Raw genomic sequence first — 16,800 nt, 5'->3', positions numbered from 1 at the left:
TAAAAACAAAAGCAGAAAGCCTGCAACGCCTCCATGTATGTCACATCACCTGGCTAAGTGAACGCTTGCGACTGTAGGGAGTCCAGCCTTTCCTTATATTTAGAGATGTGACGTAGGCTTTGGAATGCAGGTTAGTTGTGTTTGCACTCCACCCATCCCACAACAAATATCCCTTTTGCACAGCCACATGTTGATTTTGTTACAGCTGTGAGACTGATAGTTGAAAGTCTAATTTTATCCAAGACTGGTTGTGTTTTCTTTTTCCAGGCAGTAGTCTGGAGAGTTAGATTTTTAAGGGCACCAAGTTCATGGTGTGATTTTAGGGTAAGCGAGTATAAATACTGGCTTTTCATACCAAAGCAGCAATCACACTACCTACATGGAAGATAAAAGCCTTCAAGAAACATCCACAACATCTCCCAAAGAGGCAGCGGTGGAAAAAATGTACAATCTCACTTCTGGAAAGCCTTTCTACAGTGCAGTCTCCAGGGAGCTCGGTCTGAGATTTCATCCCGAGAGAGGCTGGTACAGGAACAGCAGGCCAAAGATGGGTGAATGGAGGAGATGGAGGGCGTGGGACTGGATCGAGGCGCTGACCCTGAAGCAGATGGCCTCCGAAGGGACTCGGAGCTGGACTCAGGTCCCCTATAGGAACTTCTTCTCCCAGACGCCAGCATATGAACACACCTAATTTATGAACTGGCACGACACTTGTATAAACTCTAAAGGACAGATGATGGATATCAAAACTCTCAGCCTGACTCACTGCAGATGGACAAAGTTGGGAAATCACAACTTTTTTAGCTGAAAAATCCAGAGTGATGATTAAATCTGTTGGCCAGACTTTTGGTTATGGAGCGGTTAAAGGCTATGTGAACAGCTCTGTTCCCCTGCATTTCTGTCATGCCTGGCAATCCCTTAGCACTGGCCTGCTGCCTTCAAGTCTTGATGCTACACAGCTCAACATCGGTTATCTTAATACAAACATGCAGATGTGTATGTGTACTGTATGTCTGAACTATCTTCATGCAAAGTACAGTAAACAAAGAAAATCTCATTTACATTTTGTGCGAATGCTCCGTTTTTGTTTGTTTTTTAAACAGCTGCAATTGTCAAAGGTAAACATTTCACTTCTTCTGTGGATTTAGGATGTTTTCTTTCACTTCGTGTTATCCCAGAGCAATTCGATGATCAAGGCCCTGTGAGGGCCAAACCATCTCTCACAGGACTCCTAGTTCTTCTTGTTCTTATGTGTGTTTAGGCCTGTTGTCATGCTACAAAATCAACTTCCTTTTGTACATTACATCACAAATTTGGTTAGGTATTGCTTATAGTCTAAGGATTCTAATTCTCAAAATCTGATTCTTTGAGTTCCGGGTATTTAAGGTCACTACAACAGTAAAATTATACTCCAATAATTTACTGTATTACAGTATAACAGTTATAGGAGACATTCGTTTAGGATTGAGTGCACTTCTCCTTACTTCTTTTGGAGCACTGTCTGTTGACTTGCAACTCCTGCTTTCTTACTAAATTCTCTACTACTACGCTTTTTAAAACTTTCTACTTAAGTCTGTACTTCTCAGCATTCACTGTAATGCACCAAATCACCACATCAGGTTCCTTGCATGTAAAAACCTGCTTGGCAACAAAACTGCTTCTAATTTGACTTTTAATAACATATTACATTTTCCTGATTATTCGGTTCAATTAAATTGTATATATTTAGCATCAATTCACAACTACACTATTGCTCAAAAGTTTGGGATCACTTAGAAATGTCCTTGTTTTGTAGAGAAGAGCATTTTTATTTAATGAAGATAACATTAAATGAATCAGAAATCCATTCTAGACATTGTTAATGTGGTAAATGACTATTCTAGCTGGAAATGGCTGATTTTTGATGGAATACCAACATAGGGGTACAGAGGAACATTTCCAGCAACCATCACTCCTGTGTTCTAATGCTACATCGTGTTAGCTAATGGTGTTGAAAGACTCATGGAAAACATGAAATTATCTGGGTGACCCCAAACTTCTGAACAGTAGTGTATGTCATCTCAATGCACCTCACATAATAAGTTGAGGACCTTACAAAATGCATGGAGAGGAACCCAACAAATCTAAAGTTTCCTTTGGGTTCCCTTCCCTGTCGGAGGTTTTTCCTTTACTCAGGAAGAAAAAAAATCTCCAGCAGGACCAGGCTCAAGCAGTGAGGCCATTCACCTCGACTGACTGATGACAAGAACAACACGTGTGCTTTTACGTGAGTACAGGGTGCCTATGTCCTCCACCACTGCCCATCTCTGTTTATCAAGAAACACTTAATGATTATATTAAGGAAGCGGGTTTGTTGTGTGAAGTGAACCTCCCATAGTGTGTAAGAAAAGCCCTGGTAGTGCTTCGGTGAGTAGCCGGTGAATAGTAGTTACTTTAGTCAGTCATAACATGCCTCCATAAGTAGGATAGTTACTGAAAGTCTGTGTTCGTTGTCACAGAAAAGTAACAAAGGGTCCCTGATCATGTCATTTTAATATGACATCTTCTGGCATTCTTGACAGCAGAATGGTGTAAAGTAGTCAAAGAAATATAACCAGCAGAAAGACAGAACCAGTAATCATAACTGAACTGACAGTGGTCCTTTTTATTTCAACTTCATTATTTCAACAATGGGAGTCCAATTCCATCCTTGTAAAGTGATTTGTGTCACAGCATGCACTATGTTAAGGTGTGACAGTCACACAATTTGTGCTGTTCACTTGCTAAGCAGATAACTCAACAACAGCTGAGTAGGTTAACTGAGAACATTTCATTAGGACACGACGCATGCATGCATTCAACTCACATGATGGCGCAGACGTTTAGCAGCAGAAATACTGTAGGAAACTAGCACAAGGGAAATCTGCTTAGGAAGCATTAAGCAGAACTGAAATTAAACTTTCCAAATTATTCTTTTGTAATTAGACTTTTAAAGTTGGTTCTCAATGCCTAACCAAACTGATGCATAAGAAATCAAACATCTGAAATATTTAGAACTTTTGCACAGAGTTACTTTAGTAAATGTGCTTTTTATTCTCCTCCATTGTTTGCCTTAGTGGATGTGTGTAAACTCAGATGTTTGCTGGTTCCATGTGCTGAAGAAGCTGTGTGAAAGCAGTGAAACAGTTAAAGAGCTCCATGGCTCTTCTCCAAAACTGACTAGTGATAATGCAGTGCAGATGTAGCTGGCGTTGTAAACACTTACCGCCCCATTCTCCCCTGAGACGGACAAGCAGGGACTCTGCTTCTCATTGCAACAACACAACAGCCTAAGACAATTTTAGTGGATGGTTATTAACTTTAGCCATTGATTTGTTCTTTGGTTAAAAGGAGAATGGCTTTTAAATATGTACAGCACATTAATAAAATTGAATTTTCTTGAATGGGACTTCCCAGCAATCTACTAGAAGAAGAGCCTCCAGATCTGGCAGGACTTCAGCCCAGACAGATTTCCCATTTCCCCTCCAACAGCGTGTTATGTCTTTATTCAAGCTACAATTTCCGTCTGCTGCCTGAGAGTGAAAACACAACTCTGACTGTGCAAGAGCAAGCTACACTGTATGTTCTGTTCATTCATGTAAAATGCTGCTGCTGCTGTAATGGCATCAATCAGGACCTAATTTGTGGCATAAACATCAGTTTAAAATTGCTGAGTGGACTACATCAGGCAAAGAAGCTTGGTAGAACCGCGACTGTCTTGAGAATGACCATAATGATGCAAAAAATTTACATGAAAATTCACAATTAGTGCAAAAATATTGAAATGAAATATTTTAGTTAGTTTATCAATTACCAGCCTGGATGATTATCACTTGCTAATCTATAACACACTTCATAAAGCGTGGCAGTTTGGTTTGTGGAAGTGGATTTGTGGTGGTTTTGATGCAGTATGATGCAATAGCCGCATTATCTAACTGATTAGGGGATATCCTGAATTGTATATTTATGTGAGGTTTCACCCCAAATGCTCTACACTGTTTTCCTGAATGATACTGGTTGTCAAAACTGTGAAAATCTTGTCTGGTCTTTAAAGTCTCTCTGGGCTGAGAAGATTAACATGCCTCTTGCATGCCTCCTCAGTTACAATTCACATAAGACAAGTTTTATACAAAGATTCCAAGATGATGTGCATCTTCATTTCCTTTATCCACTCACTTCTTTTACAGCGAGCAGCTAAAAAACTAACACATTTCTATGAACTGCACTTCCTGCTGGATTTAAAAGTGAGTCGATCCCCACAGACAACCATTTCAAAATGTTCAACTTTACAGCAGAAATAAACAAGTTTATACTGAGCTTCAAAAACATCAGGAAACCTATAGGTGACTTCATAGAGGGTTTTTTCATCTGTATATACAGTCCATGTTTTTACAGGCTTTTGAAAAACAAGGCTAAATTTCTGCGGTTTTACTTAACAGTACAGCCATCTTTTAGAAATAAGAATGAGTAGCTAGCAGCTCTCATGTTACTCTTAGCTGAACTTTGATAGACAGCTTTTGTCTTTTTTTCACATTTCTCCTAAACGGGAGCTCAAACCATCTGAGTTTGACAGATAATCAACACCAAAAAGACAAACTTGAAATAAAAATTTGTGTAAATTCTCTGGCAGGAAGCAGATGGGTTGACATTAAGCGGATAGATCTGGATATTCAAACTGTTGTCTGTTTGGACAGGCTCACTTCAGGCCAACACTAAGACACTAGTGTATCTGTATTTCAGTGACGTATTTTCATGTGCATTTTGAAGTACTAAATTAGAGGAACATCAATGGAAACGGCAGCATTTGTAAAAACATTCACAATTTTGCAATAAAGCTTTTATGGTCGCTAGAGGCTGACATTGATTTTTTTCTAAAAAGACTTTGTGTGCTTTATGGGAGATCAGAATGTCATTTTAGATTAAGTTCTGAAATAATGAACATTTACCTCACATGACTGATAACCGGTTTCTATCTCTTTTATTATCTTTGCTTGTGGACAGCATAAAACATGTCTAATGCAAGCTGACATGAAAGGATAATGACAGCTTTCCTGACTGAAAACAATTTAAGACTAGTCTATTTTTCTCTTGTAGATATACAGAGTTTTGCTTGTTTCTTGTTCAAGGTTTACTACCAGACTAGCAAATTCAAGTTCACAACTTGTATTTCTACCAATATCTTCTTGTGACACTATGCAGCCCAGTTATTTCAGTCCAGAGCAGTCAATTGAAACTGACCTAATTCATATAGTCAGTTTTTTGGTTTTACATTTTTTGCAACATTTCAAAAGTTTGCTTCAAATTAAGCTGAAAATTATGGAAACATAGCTTTTGTATGTCTGCCTGTGACTGTGAGGTGGGCCAAAATCCACTGCTGAGAGGGAAATTTATCCCTGTTGCACACTGTGACAACAATCTGCTGCAAGTTGGAGCAGGAGGACAGATCTGGCCTGCAGAGACTTGACAGAGCCAATGCCAATCATATACAGAGGGGCACGGCTGGTGGAAGGGAAGCACCAATCAAAGACAGGGTGAGTAAAATGAAGCAGAGATTTTAACAGGGTCACATATGAATATTTTTCACAACTTTAAAGGCACGAAGATTGCAATATAGGTGCTACATCCAAAAACAGACTATATGTGAGAATTGTGTTTCTACCAACAGAGAACATGAGCAGTGATCAAAGAAACATCATTTTGCTGTGGACCATCACTTTACAGCCTGTAACAAATCAGATTAACTCCACAGAAATATTCCTCTAATCCATTCAGTAGGTCAGTGCATGACAAGCATGGGGTCAACTAGTCAAGTCTGCATGTGCCTTCATGACAGATTCCTCCTGTTTGGATCACTTGATGCCCAAATCTTTCATTCAGAAGCACAGTCTGGATCAAAGCAGCGCCGCTTAAATTAAACGTGACAGTCTGCCTTCAGTGCTTTGTGCCACATGGCTCTCGGAGAAACACACCCACTCTGAGAACACTGACGTCTGGTTGCTCTGGGAGGACGTTTGTCAGCCAACCTGTTTTGTGCTGTCAACAATGACGAGAGGGCGTGGGCCTCATTCACTTCTACAGTACAAGCTGTTACAGTGCGCTGAGTGCCGAGCTCGGCCAGCGTCTGTGGCGCTGCTGTGGAAGAAGCTGAGGCTGGGTGGGTGGCGGACAGCCAAGCCAGCACACAAAACACAAATGTGGAGACAGAGCAAGACTGGAAGAGAGTGAGCGGGGAGGAGCTTGGCTGAGCTTTTTATCACAGGCCCATAATTCACTCCCTTGTAAACACTGAGGAAAAGCTGTCTACCAATGCACTGTCTCCTCGACGTAGGCACAATCAGAGCTGGAGAAAAGAGATCTTCACATCAAGGCCAGCCAGTCTTTGTTGCACTGTTTTTCAGCAGATAGTGAGATTGAATTTCAGGTAAGGTGGAGGCTGTGCACCACAGGGCAGTGACAACATAAAATCCCCAAACAGCAGGACGACTGCTGTTGGGCATGACCTTTACAGCAAAAGGCTATGTGTCAAACATCTTTAGTTAGATGCAGCCTTCCCAGGGCTAACACAGCTCTCTCACATTTGGAACATTTGTGCAACAATCAAGGCCAACAACTCCACCCCTCGCCCTGCCTCAGCTCCACATCTACTGATTATTCACATGTCTGATTTGTGTCTGATGGAGATGGCCGGCGTCTGGATTTAGAAAGAAAACACAGGTAGGCACAGAGAGGCTCGATACAGGAAACACAATGGCAGGAGGAAACAGTTCCTGCTGTAAAATAATCTAGTTAGAGGAGGAAGAGAGGACAATAAGCATTCTGTCAGCGGCTCAACACAGGCGCTACTCACCTTCTCCAGTTGTTGTCCGGAGGTGGAGACAGGTACACTGCTCCATACGGAGAGCTCTCCATGTGGAGTTTAGTTAAGGAAAGTACTGGCACAAACACAGAAACATCAGCACAGACAGATGTGAAAGATAAGAGGAAAACATTTACAAACTGACTTGAAACTCATAAATGTAAAAGTTCCTGTAGTCTTCTTTTCACTGTGACTTTCTTCTTTAATTTAACCTTCTGAACATCAAGCAACTTCTGGGCATTTTTTGCTCTGGTCACATTTCTATTCACTGTCCTGTACCTCTAGAGAATTGGCACAAGCATGGCTAAAAGTAGGGAGACCTTAAATGTCTTTTGTACAATATGACACAGTTATGAATAATACAATAAAGAAAAAAAACAGAAGTTGCATTTCTATGACCTGATGAGGGTGAAAAAGGCAACAAGGATGTGTTGTGCCTAAAACTCTAGGCACAAATGCATAAACAACAACTGTAACATGCTCCAAAACGAAAGAATTCCCATCAGCACTGATAGGCAATTGAAAAAAGGGTGAACTACAGAACTGCCCTTCTCAAATACTTAATGAAACAAAGACAGCATTATTTGATTTACTACTGAATGCCGATGCAGAGTTCCTGGCATTGTGTGAGGAAGGGCAGGACTTCAGAAGGGTGGTGTTTGGTCTTGCCGACAGCTGCTTTTTTACTGTTTGCAAGTCACGCTCTTCTGCTCTGGAAACTGTCCCCTCTGTGGGCAGTTGCTTAGGAGAGGTGTTAAAACAAATTAAAGCGGAGCTGCACAAATCCCAATCGCTGCTCCACAAAGCATCTGTTTAGGCTTTGGACATGTTATTATCGGTAGTGAGGCAGATTTACAGACACTGGATTCCTGTTGTCGCTCAACTGTCATTCAAAACATTGGATAAGCCCCTTTTTAAACATACACAAACCAAGTGGAAAGGACAATATTGTGGTTTCTCAGGACACACAAGAAGTGAAGGCACGATCCAGTCAAACTGGATTGACACCTTTTAGCAGCTACAATGGTGGAGTCAACCCCAAACTGTACATGGCAAACTATCCTGTGTCCAGTGCATAAAAAATAATGAATGAGCAACAACACCAAGTTTTGAGCGTAAAATAGGAATATAATTCAGAAATCAAAGCTCCATTTCTGTATCCCATCAAAGTCCCAAGCCACATTTCCATTTTGAAAATATGGCACCGCGATTGGTAAGCCACAGCCACTGACCACACTACATATTTTCATTTTCATGAGGCTGCACTGCTCCCCATCATCATCATCATCATCAGCAGCATCAGCAGCAGCAGCAGCAGCAGCAGCAGCATTTAACCACTCTCCATGGTAGATGATGGTCCCAATTGCAGCTGCCAGACTCCACTGTTTCTTAGTAGACGAGAAGCGGCCAATTAGACACCTGCCAACAGAAATGCTTTCCCTAATTGCTGCGATTTGCAACGTTTTTCTCCCATTTTGTAGCTTTATATCAGTGCAAAACACTTTTTTCTGCTTTTCAAACTAAGTCTGTGCTGGGGGTCGACTGATTATCAGCCTGTCAGATTGTCATAAGTGATATTCTACATTTTTAAAGTTATCAGTATTCTTTTTTTATTATTATTTGTCGTTCCTCTGTGGCTCTGATGCAGCATCATGATCTCAAGCAATGTCTGATCCACAGAACTATCTGATTAATTACGTCATGAGTAAAAGCCAATCAATACTGAAGAATAAATGTTGACGATTTCTCTTTTAAATGAACATATACAAGATAAAAAACAAAGACATTTCAAGAAGTTTTTTGTTAGAGTTTGTGCTTTTCTAAATTTTGATGACATTTTCATTTTCATAGCAGATGCATATTAGTTGTTGTCAAAATAAACTACAATCTAAAAAATGTTAATAAAATTATCATTTTACTCAGTAAACATGTGATTAAGGAACAGTCAATTAAAACTACAACCCAATCTTCAAAACCGTGAAGTTTTGTTTTCTAAAATGTCTGTAATAAACAGCAAGATCAGATGATTTAGGGCAAGAAATAGCTGTCTGTGAATTTGTTATAGTGGTAATAAAATAAAGACCTTCTGCTGAAACCCACATGGACATATGACTGTACTGCCGTCACTGATTGAAACCCTGATTATCTTTATAGGGCTGCTTTGAAGTTTTTTTCCTGTTTTTTTTTTTTTTTTAGCATTTATTCATCTAAAAGAAAGAAGGACTGTGGAACTGGAAAAGCAGATAATGAAGGTTTTCATAGTTTTCTCACAGTTTTGTTTTTTAAAGTTTTTAGCATTGCTACAACAACAAATCCAAACACATTTTATCGTATCTTTTTTTTTTAAGTGTTTCAATAAAATTTAGAGTTGCAGCTGGTTTGGCTTTTTATGGTGTGGGATCATAGCTGTGCAACAGAACTGAAAAAAAATCTAAACACACAAAGGTTGAAAATGTGAGTAAAGAAAATGTCACATATTCATGTTTTCATGGTCAAAACATAGCAAAATATTCCTCATGAAAGCCAGATTTTTCTGCCCAGGTAGTGGTAAGTTTCAGTGCCATTTGTCCATTTATATGTCAGCAGGATAATGCAATAAAAGGAAACACACATGAAGTGGAGCACAGGCAACAAAAGGACCCATCAAATTTTGCTGCAAATATAGATTTTTTTTTTTACAACAATAAAAATTGCAAGACAGGACATTGACCGTGGCAGACAATTTGTTCTCTCAGTGCCATTCCAGTTTTCTACACGGAGATCAAGCAGCAAACTCTAAGCTCGAAAAATAACACAATAACGAAAGTGCCAAAACCTGCAACTGCTTGAATGGCCACTTGGAGTTGGCTGCAAAAGATGCTCAATCCCCACAGACAACCTCACACAAAAACTGGTTTTGGACTCTATGACTAATTGTCCTGCTCATGACAACTGTACAGATGATGAATTTTGATATAACTCACATGTTTAAATGGTATTAACCTTTACAGTTATGCACAATTAGGAGTGCGGTTGTTTCGCAAGACAGGCTGGTGCCATCGTAGACCACTTTTTGCATGGCTCGCCTCAGCTTCCCTCCATCTCTACCTCTTTGGTCATTTTGGATTAGCCGGGAGTTAGAAAGAGTCGGCCCTGCCAGCATGGTGACAGCTGGAGCCACCACACTGAGCTCAGATCTGGTCACAGAGGGTTAATTGATCTCTTCATACAGTCAATGTATAGAACAGAGAAAGGTACACACTAACTACCATTAGGCTTTTTTTTCTCTTTGCCATATTTTGCAAAAAATATTTTGCAATCCTGTTTATTCTGGCCCCAACAGCCTCTTTCACCAGTGACCTTGTTGACCACATGTACACATGAATGTACAGTATGCAGACACGTGGAACTGACACCATCCGCCCAAATACAAATGAACCATCTGCTTGTTATCATACTAACAAGATCAGGCCTCTTTAAGAGTGCCTCAACACAGTCTTTACAAATTAAGCAAACCAAAGAGCCTGCTTTTGTTGCCTAAATTCATTAAAATTACATTCCTGTTCAATCAGAAACTCTCTGAAGCAGTCAAGTGTGTTTAGAGTTCTGCTATATTGACTCAACTTTCCTAAAGTTACAACAAACATCTCCCTCAATGTAGGTCATCTCCTTCTATTGTACACAGCAGCCCATCCAACATACAAAAAAACGCACAACTGTGTAGAAACAAGCAGCAAATGATGTCACCGCTGGAAACTGTGAATTTGCTTTCCTCAACAGGCACTACACCCTAAAGACCATTACATTATGCATCTGTTCGGATTGTTCTCCACGGAAATATACACTGGTGTGACATCCCATGCTGGGACACAGGACCAACTCCTATCCAGCTATCACACACCATCGTGACAGGTCACTGAATCATCGTTGTCCGGAGGCACAGAAACACACAGATCTGTTTATTAAAATGCTCTGCGTTGGGGGCGTGCTGACAGAAAGTGATGTTTCATGTAAATGCAACATATTGGGTGTGAATCCAGATCAAGAAATTCAGTGAACGTCTCCCCCTCTGTCTCTCAATTCTCCATCCCTTCATGAGCAAATATGTAAAAAAAAAAAAAAAGAAAAAAGGGAAAAGAACAAAATTACTAATTAAACAATAATGTTGATGCAGTATGACGAGGCTGTGCACAGCAAGTCTAATGATCATTTACAAGAAGTAATTGCTTTTGTGTAATCATGTCTCCAGATACGACAGGGACAACACACATTACGGAGTCATTCAAAATAATTGGATACTTCCTCCTACACTCCAAACAAATACATATTCTCAAGGTGCTTAAGTTAACTTATTCTTAGTGGGAAGTAGTAGCTTAATATTTAATTTAGAGGGCAGTATATCCAGGTTACAGAAGGTGTTTCTTTATTTGAGAATTTAAAATTATTGATTATATATGACCAACCTATAGCTGTGATGAATTCTAGGTCTGTAGTATCCAGGTCAACTGGTCTCAGCAAATTCTCATTAGTTGTTCTTTCATAAATAGACAAATTCAACAGTCTTCCATTCATTATTTTTTGGCGTCAAAGGGAACAAATTACCTGTTATAAGCAATATATGCATATGCCATTCATAATGGTATCCATCCTCAGTGGTGTTTTTAGCTGCGAGGGATTGTGCTGCTTCCTAACACTGGATGCTTAGTGGGTGTACAATTAGGCCGTATCACGATAGAGGACATGACAGGTGCTCCCTAACAAACAAGACAGGTTTCACCCTCCTACAGCCAAGCAAACACCGGCTGCACCTGATTGGATGAATGCTTCACTCCTGGACTCTCTGCTCCTGGATTTCAAACCAGACTCATTGGGAAAACTTTCGCATGTATCACAAAACCAGTCAGCCAAAATGTGTTTCTGAAAACATTTGAGACGAAAAATAAGCCATGCAGCTGGTGAATATGACCTATTTTAGATTAACAACAGCTTGTTTACAAGTTCCTCGAAGTCAGAATGTTGATTGGTTATGGAGTTGCAGTCACTTCCTATTTAAGATGGTTTCTCTCTTTTCCAAACCATTTGCTTTATAAAGATCCAGCACTAATTTAAAGTAAGAAGTCAGATCGTGTCTGTGTGTCTTTTTGAAACTCTTGGATATAACACAACCTGACTTATAAAATCTCAAGGTCTGAATTATGTGACTTCAAAATTGCAGCCACACTGTAGCAGAAGAAAAGATGTTTCTGCTCTCAGTCAATCCAACTAATGAAGGGTTCAGCTAAGTGGAAACACTCACTGCTCTGCCACCATTAAAGCAATTAGACTCTCCTGCAGCTTCACCATAAAGTCCCATCTGCTGCTACACATGCATGCAAATATATGCATGCTCTCACAACCTCAGCATGCATTCAGAGTGTGCTGAGAATTTCCCAATGTCAGTGTCCATTAGGCAGGAGGAAAGCGCACGGTCTCTGCGTCACAATTCAGATTAGCATAATGACTAATTCTGCTCCTGAGGCAACAAAACAGCTGCCTACGCTGCTGAGTGTCGTCACATGTGAAATTGCACCATAAACACAAACCGCCATTAAAAAAAAAATAAAATAAAAAAAACAACAACAATAAGAGCAACCACCTGGAAGCCACAACGCCCACTCCCACATCGTCGTTTGACCTTTTATAATGACGACAACATCTGCATCACACAGCAACGTATCTCCTACTGTTAAGAGATTTAGGGTTGGAAGGATATCTGCCGTCCGTGCTTGTCGATGGGTCGGCGGTGGGGAGAGTTGATGCGGTTACGATCCCTGTGGACCCTCTCAACCAGACCATGGTGGCGGGTTCCTCTTACTGAGTCCAACCCTGAAGGGAAGCCGCCCTGCAGAAGATACAGCTCACATCAGAGACACAACACAATGGTTTCCCAAAGGTGGGCAGGTAGAGAGGACGAATGGCATCTGGCATTTTGCTAAATGTATTGTTAACTTGATATAGTCACTGACATCTTGTTTTAGATTAGGCTGACTCTTCAAATACAAATGTCTACTGATTTAAACTACAAATAATGAAGTGTAATAAAACATTCTCTCAAGAGGATATTATTGAAAATTACTGTCATCAAAAATGACACTCTGAATGTCAGATTATATAATCACTGAACTGAAATTAATTTAAAGAGCTTTGACCAGTAAGAATAAAGGGCTTTACAATCATGTCCAAAATAATAGATTTTTTTCAAACAATGATTTTTAACTCTTTCATTTTGATGAATAAATAGAGCATTGCTTTCACTTCAATGATGCACTAAATTCTTGCTAATGTACAAATATCTGCATCAAAATAAGACTTAAAACAATACTTCCCTAATTTTAGCATATGTGCTAGAAACAAAATATACCTACAATTTCCAAAATTTTGGCCCACATGCTAGCTACAGTTAGCACTAGCTAGGTGACAGCACAGAGAAGCCTCTAGTCTCCGCTCAGTTATAGCAGTGCAGCAGCTCAGACAGGTGTGTGTGACCCAAAATGATTTTGAAAAAAATGAAATAAGACGATGTAATGTCTGATTATTCCAAGTTAAACCAAATGATTCTATCTACAAGGGCTGTTTTTTTATAAGTGAAATTCAGTTCAGTGAGTGACTGGAACCATTTCTGACATTAAAATCACAATAGATCAGGTTAATTTTCTTGTAGAAAAAATAAAATTGTGATGGTGATTCATATTCGATTAATTCCACAGCCTTAGAATGAATTTAAGACAAGAGTTATGATGAAGTAGACATTTTGCAGCAAATGAGATAGTGTAAAAGCAAAAAATAAATTACAGTAGATATATACACTACCGTTCAAAAGTTTAGGTTCACCCAGACAATTTCATGTTTTCCATGAAAACTCACACTTTTATTCATGTGCTAACATAACTGCACAAGGGTTTTCTAATCATCAATTAGTCTTTCAACACCATTAGCTAACACAATGTAGCATTAGAACACAGGAGTGATGGTTGCTGGAAATGTTCCTCTGTACCTCTATGGAGATATTCCATTAAAAATCAGCTGTTTCCAGCTAGAATAGTCATTTACCATATTAACAATGTCTAGACTGGATTTATAATGTATTTAATGTCATCTTCATTGGAAAAAAAAAACAAACTTTTCTTTCAAAAATGAGGACATTTCTAAGTGATCCCAAACTTTTAAAGGGTAGTGTATGTACTGAATGACAATAAAGTCTGTCTCTTTTAGGAGAATATGATGTGTTGATCGTGGCATCTCTACAGCATCTCAATGCTCTATTTAGGTAAACACTGCAGCTTCTTTGATTTTACTATGACACTATGTTCCCATTGTTTGTTCAGTAAGAAGAGTACATAAGCACTGTTTACATCATAGATTCCTGTATATGTGACAACAAAACAAAGAAATTTAGATAATGCACAGATTTGTCTGAATGTGGACAATAATGACATCGCATAGGCTTATCCTATATGTAGCAGAACATCAATATTGCAGAAGTCCTTTACAGTACAAAGTACAAATATTAGTATGCAGTACTAGTTTGCAAAAGAAAGAATTATATCCCGTATATTTCTTGTATGAGGACAAATTGAAAGGAATCCTTCACTTTTATTTTAAGTGTAAAGTCCCAATACTTGCTTGCCAGATTTGTCAGAGAGCCTGTGGTTCATATTGTCGCTATAGGTTTGTTTGTAAACGATGCACATTTAAATCATTTGATCATAACTGCACTGAAAACAAAATGCACGTTGGCACTTCAAGTAAAATGATTTCTGTCTGTTTTAATAAGCTCTTAGCAAGCTTTAGTGAGTACTACATTAAGTACGCTGCACTCATTTAGTGAAATTACAATCGAGTGGAATCTAGAAGCCAATTAGTTTGTTGAGTTTTGTTCCCAGAAGAGAAGGTGAACGGTCTCTGTAAGTGAGAGCTGTTTTCTCCCTCAGTGTGGGGATTGATTTCTGGACGTGGGCACAGTGTTGCGATGGCTGCTCTGCCTCAAAGGGCTATTCTTTGCAGTAACAAGGGCACCTTTACCTGGACCTTCTGTATCCCAGCACTCCTTGGAGAGCTGACACAGATACAGGGCCCAGTGCGACAGTGAAGCTCTGTTAGATGGCAGACAGCAGTGATCTGCTAGAAGCTGAGCTGAGAACTACTGCATTGATATTTTATTCCATCTTTTTTTCAGTCTGTAGAAACTCATCTGAATTATTTAACACTCTCAGGAGCAGCTTGTTTGCACTTCTGAAGGTCCAGTACACTGTTTTGCTGTTTTGACTGCACATCAGAAGTGGGGGTCAGACACAATTAGCCTTGAAAAATCCCAAAGAGAGAACAAGACCTTGAATTTGGCAGATTGTAATCTCAAGGTAAGCAGAGTTTCAAAGAAAACATCCATGTTTGGTTTCACATCCTTTTGCTTAAAGAAAAGCAGTCACAGAAAGTAGATATCTCACGGCTGTGTTCAGATTGACATTAGCACTGTGAGAAAAAATGCCGCCTCCTCATTTATTTGAAAAGCGCTGCTGTAATGATACAGCTGTGGTGCTGATGCAGAAGGCTTCATCAAAAATATATGCTTTTTTTTTTTTTTTTTTTTTTTTTTTAGAAAAGCCAGGCCTGTCCAGCAAGTGTTGAACCTGGATCAACTTTTACTGCAAAGCAATGGGACATCACAGGACCATGTGCACATTCCTGCTAAATTACTTCACAAGAACAGCTAGTTTTCTTCATGATTGTCCAGACAGTGGAGGAAATGAGTTGTGCAAACTTTAGAAAGTTGTAACATGAAGCAACATGGCATAGGAGTGGGTGATGTCGCTATCACTCAATCTCATTTTCAGGACTCCTACTGACCGATAAATATATAAATAACAGTCAACATTTTCTCACTTCACCTGAACTAAGCAAAATTGTGATACAATTCAGACGACACTCAATGGATGCACTCCTCATTTCAACCCAATTATTTTGTAAACAGAGGACAGCATGGTGGACGAACAACGTTCTGAAAGAAGCCTTGTTTTGAATTCTTCTCATCAAAGACTGTGTGGACTGTGAATGTAGATTATTACTGTTTGTGTTAGATGTGCAAGTTAATTAGGTGAGTTTTGTCTCCAGAGCCGTGTCTTCATCCCATTAATCACTTCATTATTTATAACATGGCTGTTCCCTTTGCAGGATTCAGAGACAATTAACTTATCTCCGCTGTATTTAAGCTAGTCATACATTAATACATTTAACAACTCATTTAGCCTCATGTAAAGTATAGTGCATTTTATGCTGTCATTCCTGCTAAAGCTATCATTGTTGTAAAATGTTGGTTTAGTTGAGGCTGTACATTTGAAAGCAGCAATTTTCTAACGTCTGGCAGTGCACTGAGGTATTTTGTTTATCCATAAATGTTGCAACTTAAGATGAGGATGTCCTCGTGTTCCCTTTCTTGTTTTATTTTCAGAAGCTACCACTACTGGGTATTTGTGCACCATAAAAATCATCTCAATCTTGAATCACGTTAATGCCTTCCTTCTCCTGGGTAAAGAAGTTGAACATTATTTGGTGTAAAGGTCAATACAGATTACCCAGTTAGTCTTATAGGATGGAAATGCAACAAGTGTCAAAGCAACTGAAATATGAATCACCAATTCAGAGTAAAAACAAGATGCAGAGGTTTTTGATTTGGGTCTTAGGATCACAGTAAATCTGTAGGGAAAGCTGTGATTCAGATCGTGGATGGTATTTCTTCCCCCAACAGATCTTTTGGCCAGATTGCACACCTTTATCACTGTGTGTTTTCAGTGTTTTTGGCATCTGTTAAGCCTCCTTTAATTGTGTTCACTGGCACCTAAAGCAATCACTAATGCAGCCTCCTGAGTGTATTCAACACGGCGATGTGCTTAATTTGAAATTCACCAACAAAA

General features: G+C 39.4%; 1 protein-coding gene across 6 annotated transcripts in view; it reads right to left on the bottom strand.

The window, feature by feature from the left end:
* The window catches only part of crtc3 (CREB regulated transcription coactivator 3), a 50,379-nt gene that overhangs the window by 25,411 nt on the left and 8,168 nt on the right, over positions 1 to 16,800 (bottom strand). For all 6 annotated transcript variants that reach the window (XM_023285361.3, XM_023285362.3, XM_023285363.3 and 3 more), the window contains exons 3-4: positions 12,606 to 12,734; positions 6,866 to 6,927 (exon numbers count right to left, since the gene is read on the bottom strand). In XM_023285361.3, the coding sequence (XP_023141129.2) occupies positions 6,866 to 6,927; positions 12,606 to 12,734 (191 nt within the window). The remainder of the gene's footprint in view (positions 1 to 6,865; positions 6,928 to 12,605; positions 12,735 to 16,800) is intronic.

This window comes from Amphiprion ocellaris, chromosome 1, assembly GCF_022539595.1.
Source record: "Amphiprion ocellaris isolate individual 3 ecotype Okinawa chromosome 1, ASM2253959v1, whole genome shotgun sequence".
Lineage (NCBI taxonomy): Eukaryota > Metazoa > Chordata > Actinopteri > Pomacentridae > Amphiprion > Amphiprion ocellaris.
Note: the sequence above shows the minus strand (reverse complement) of the source record. Positions and strands in the feature narration are given on the sequence as shown.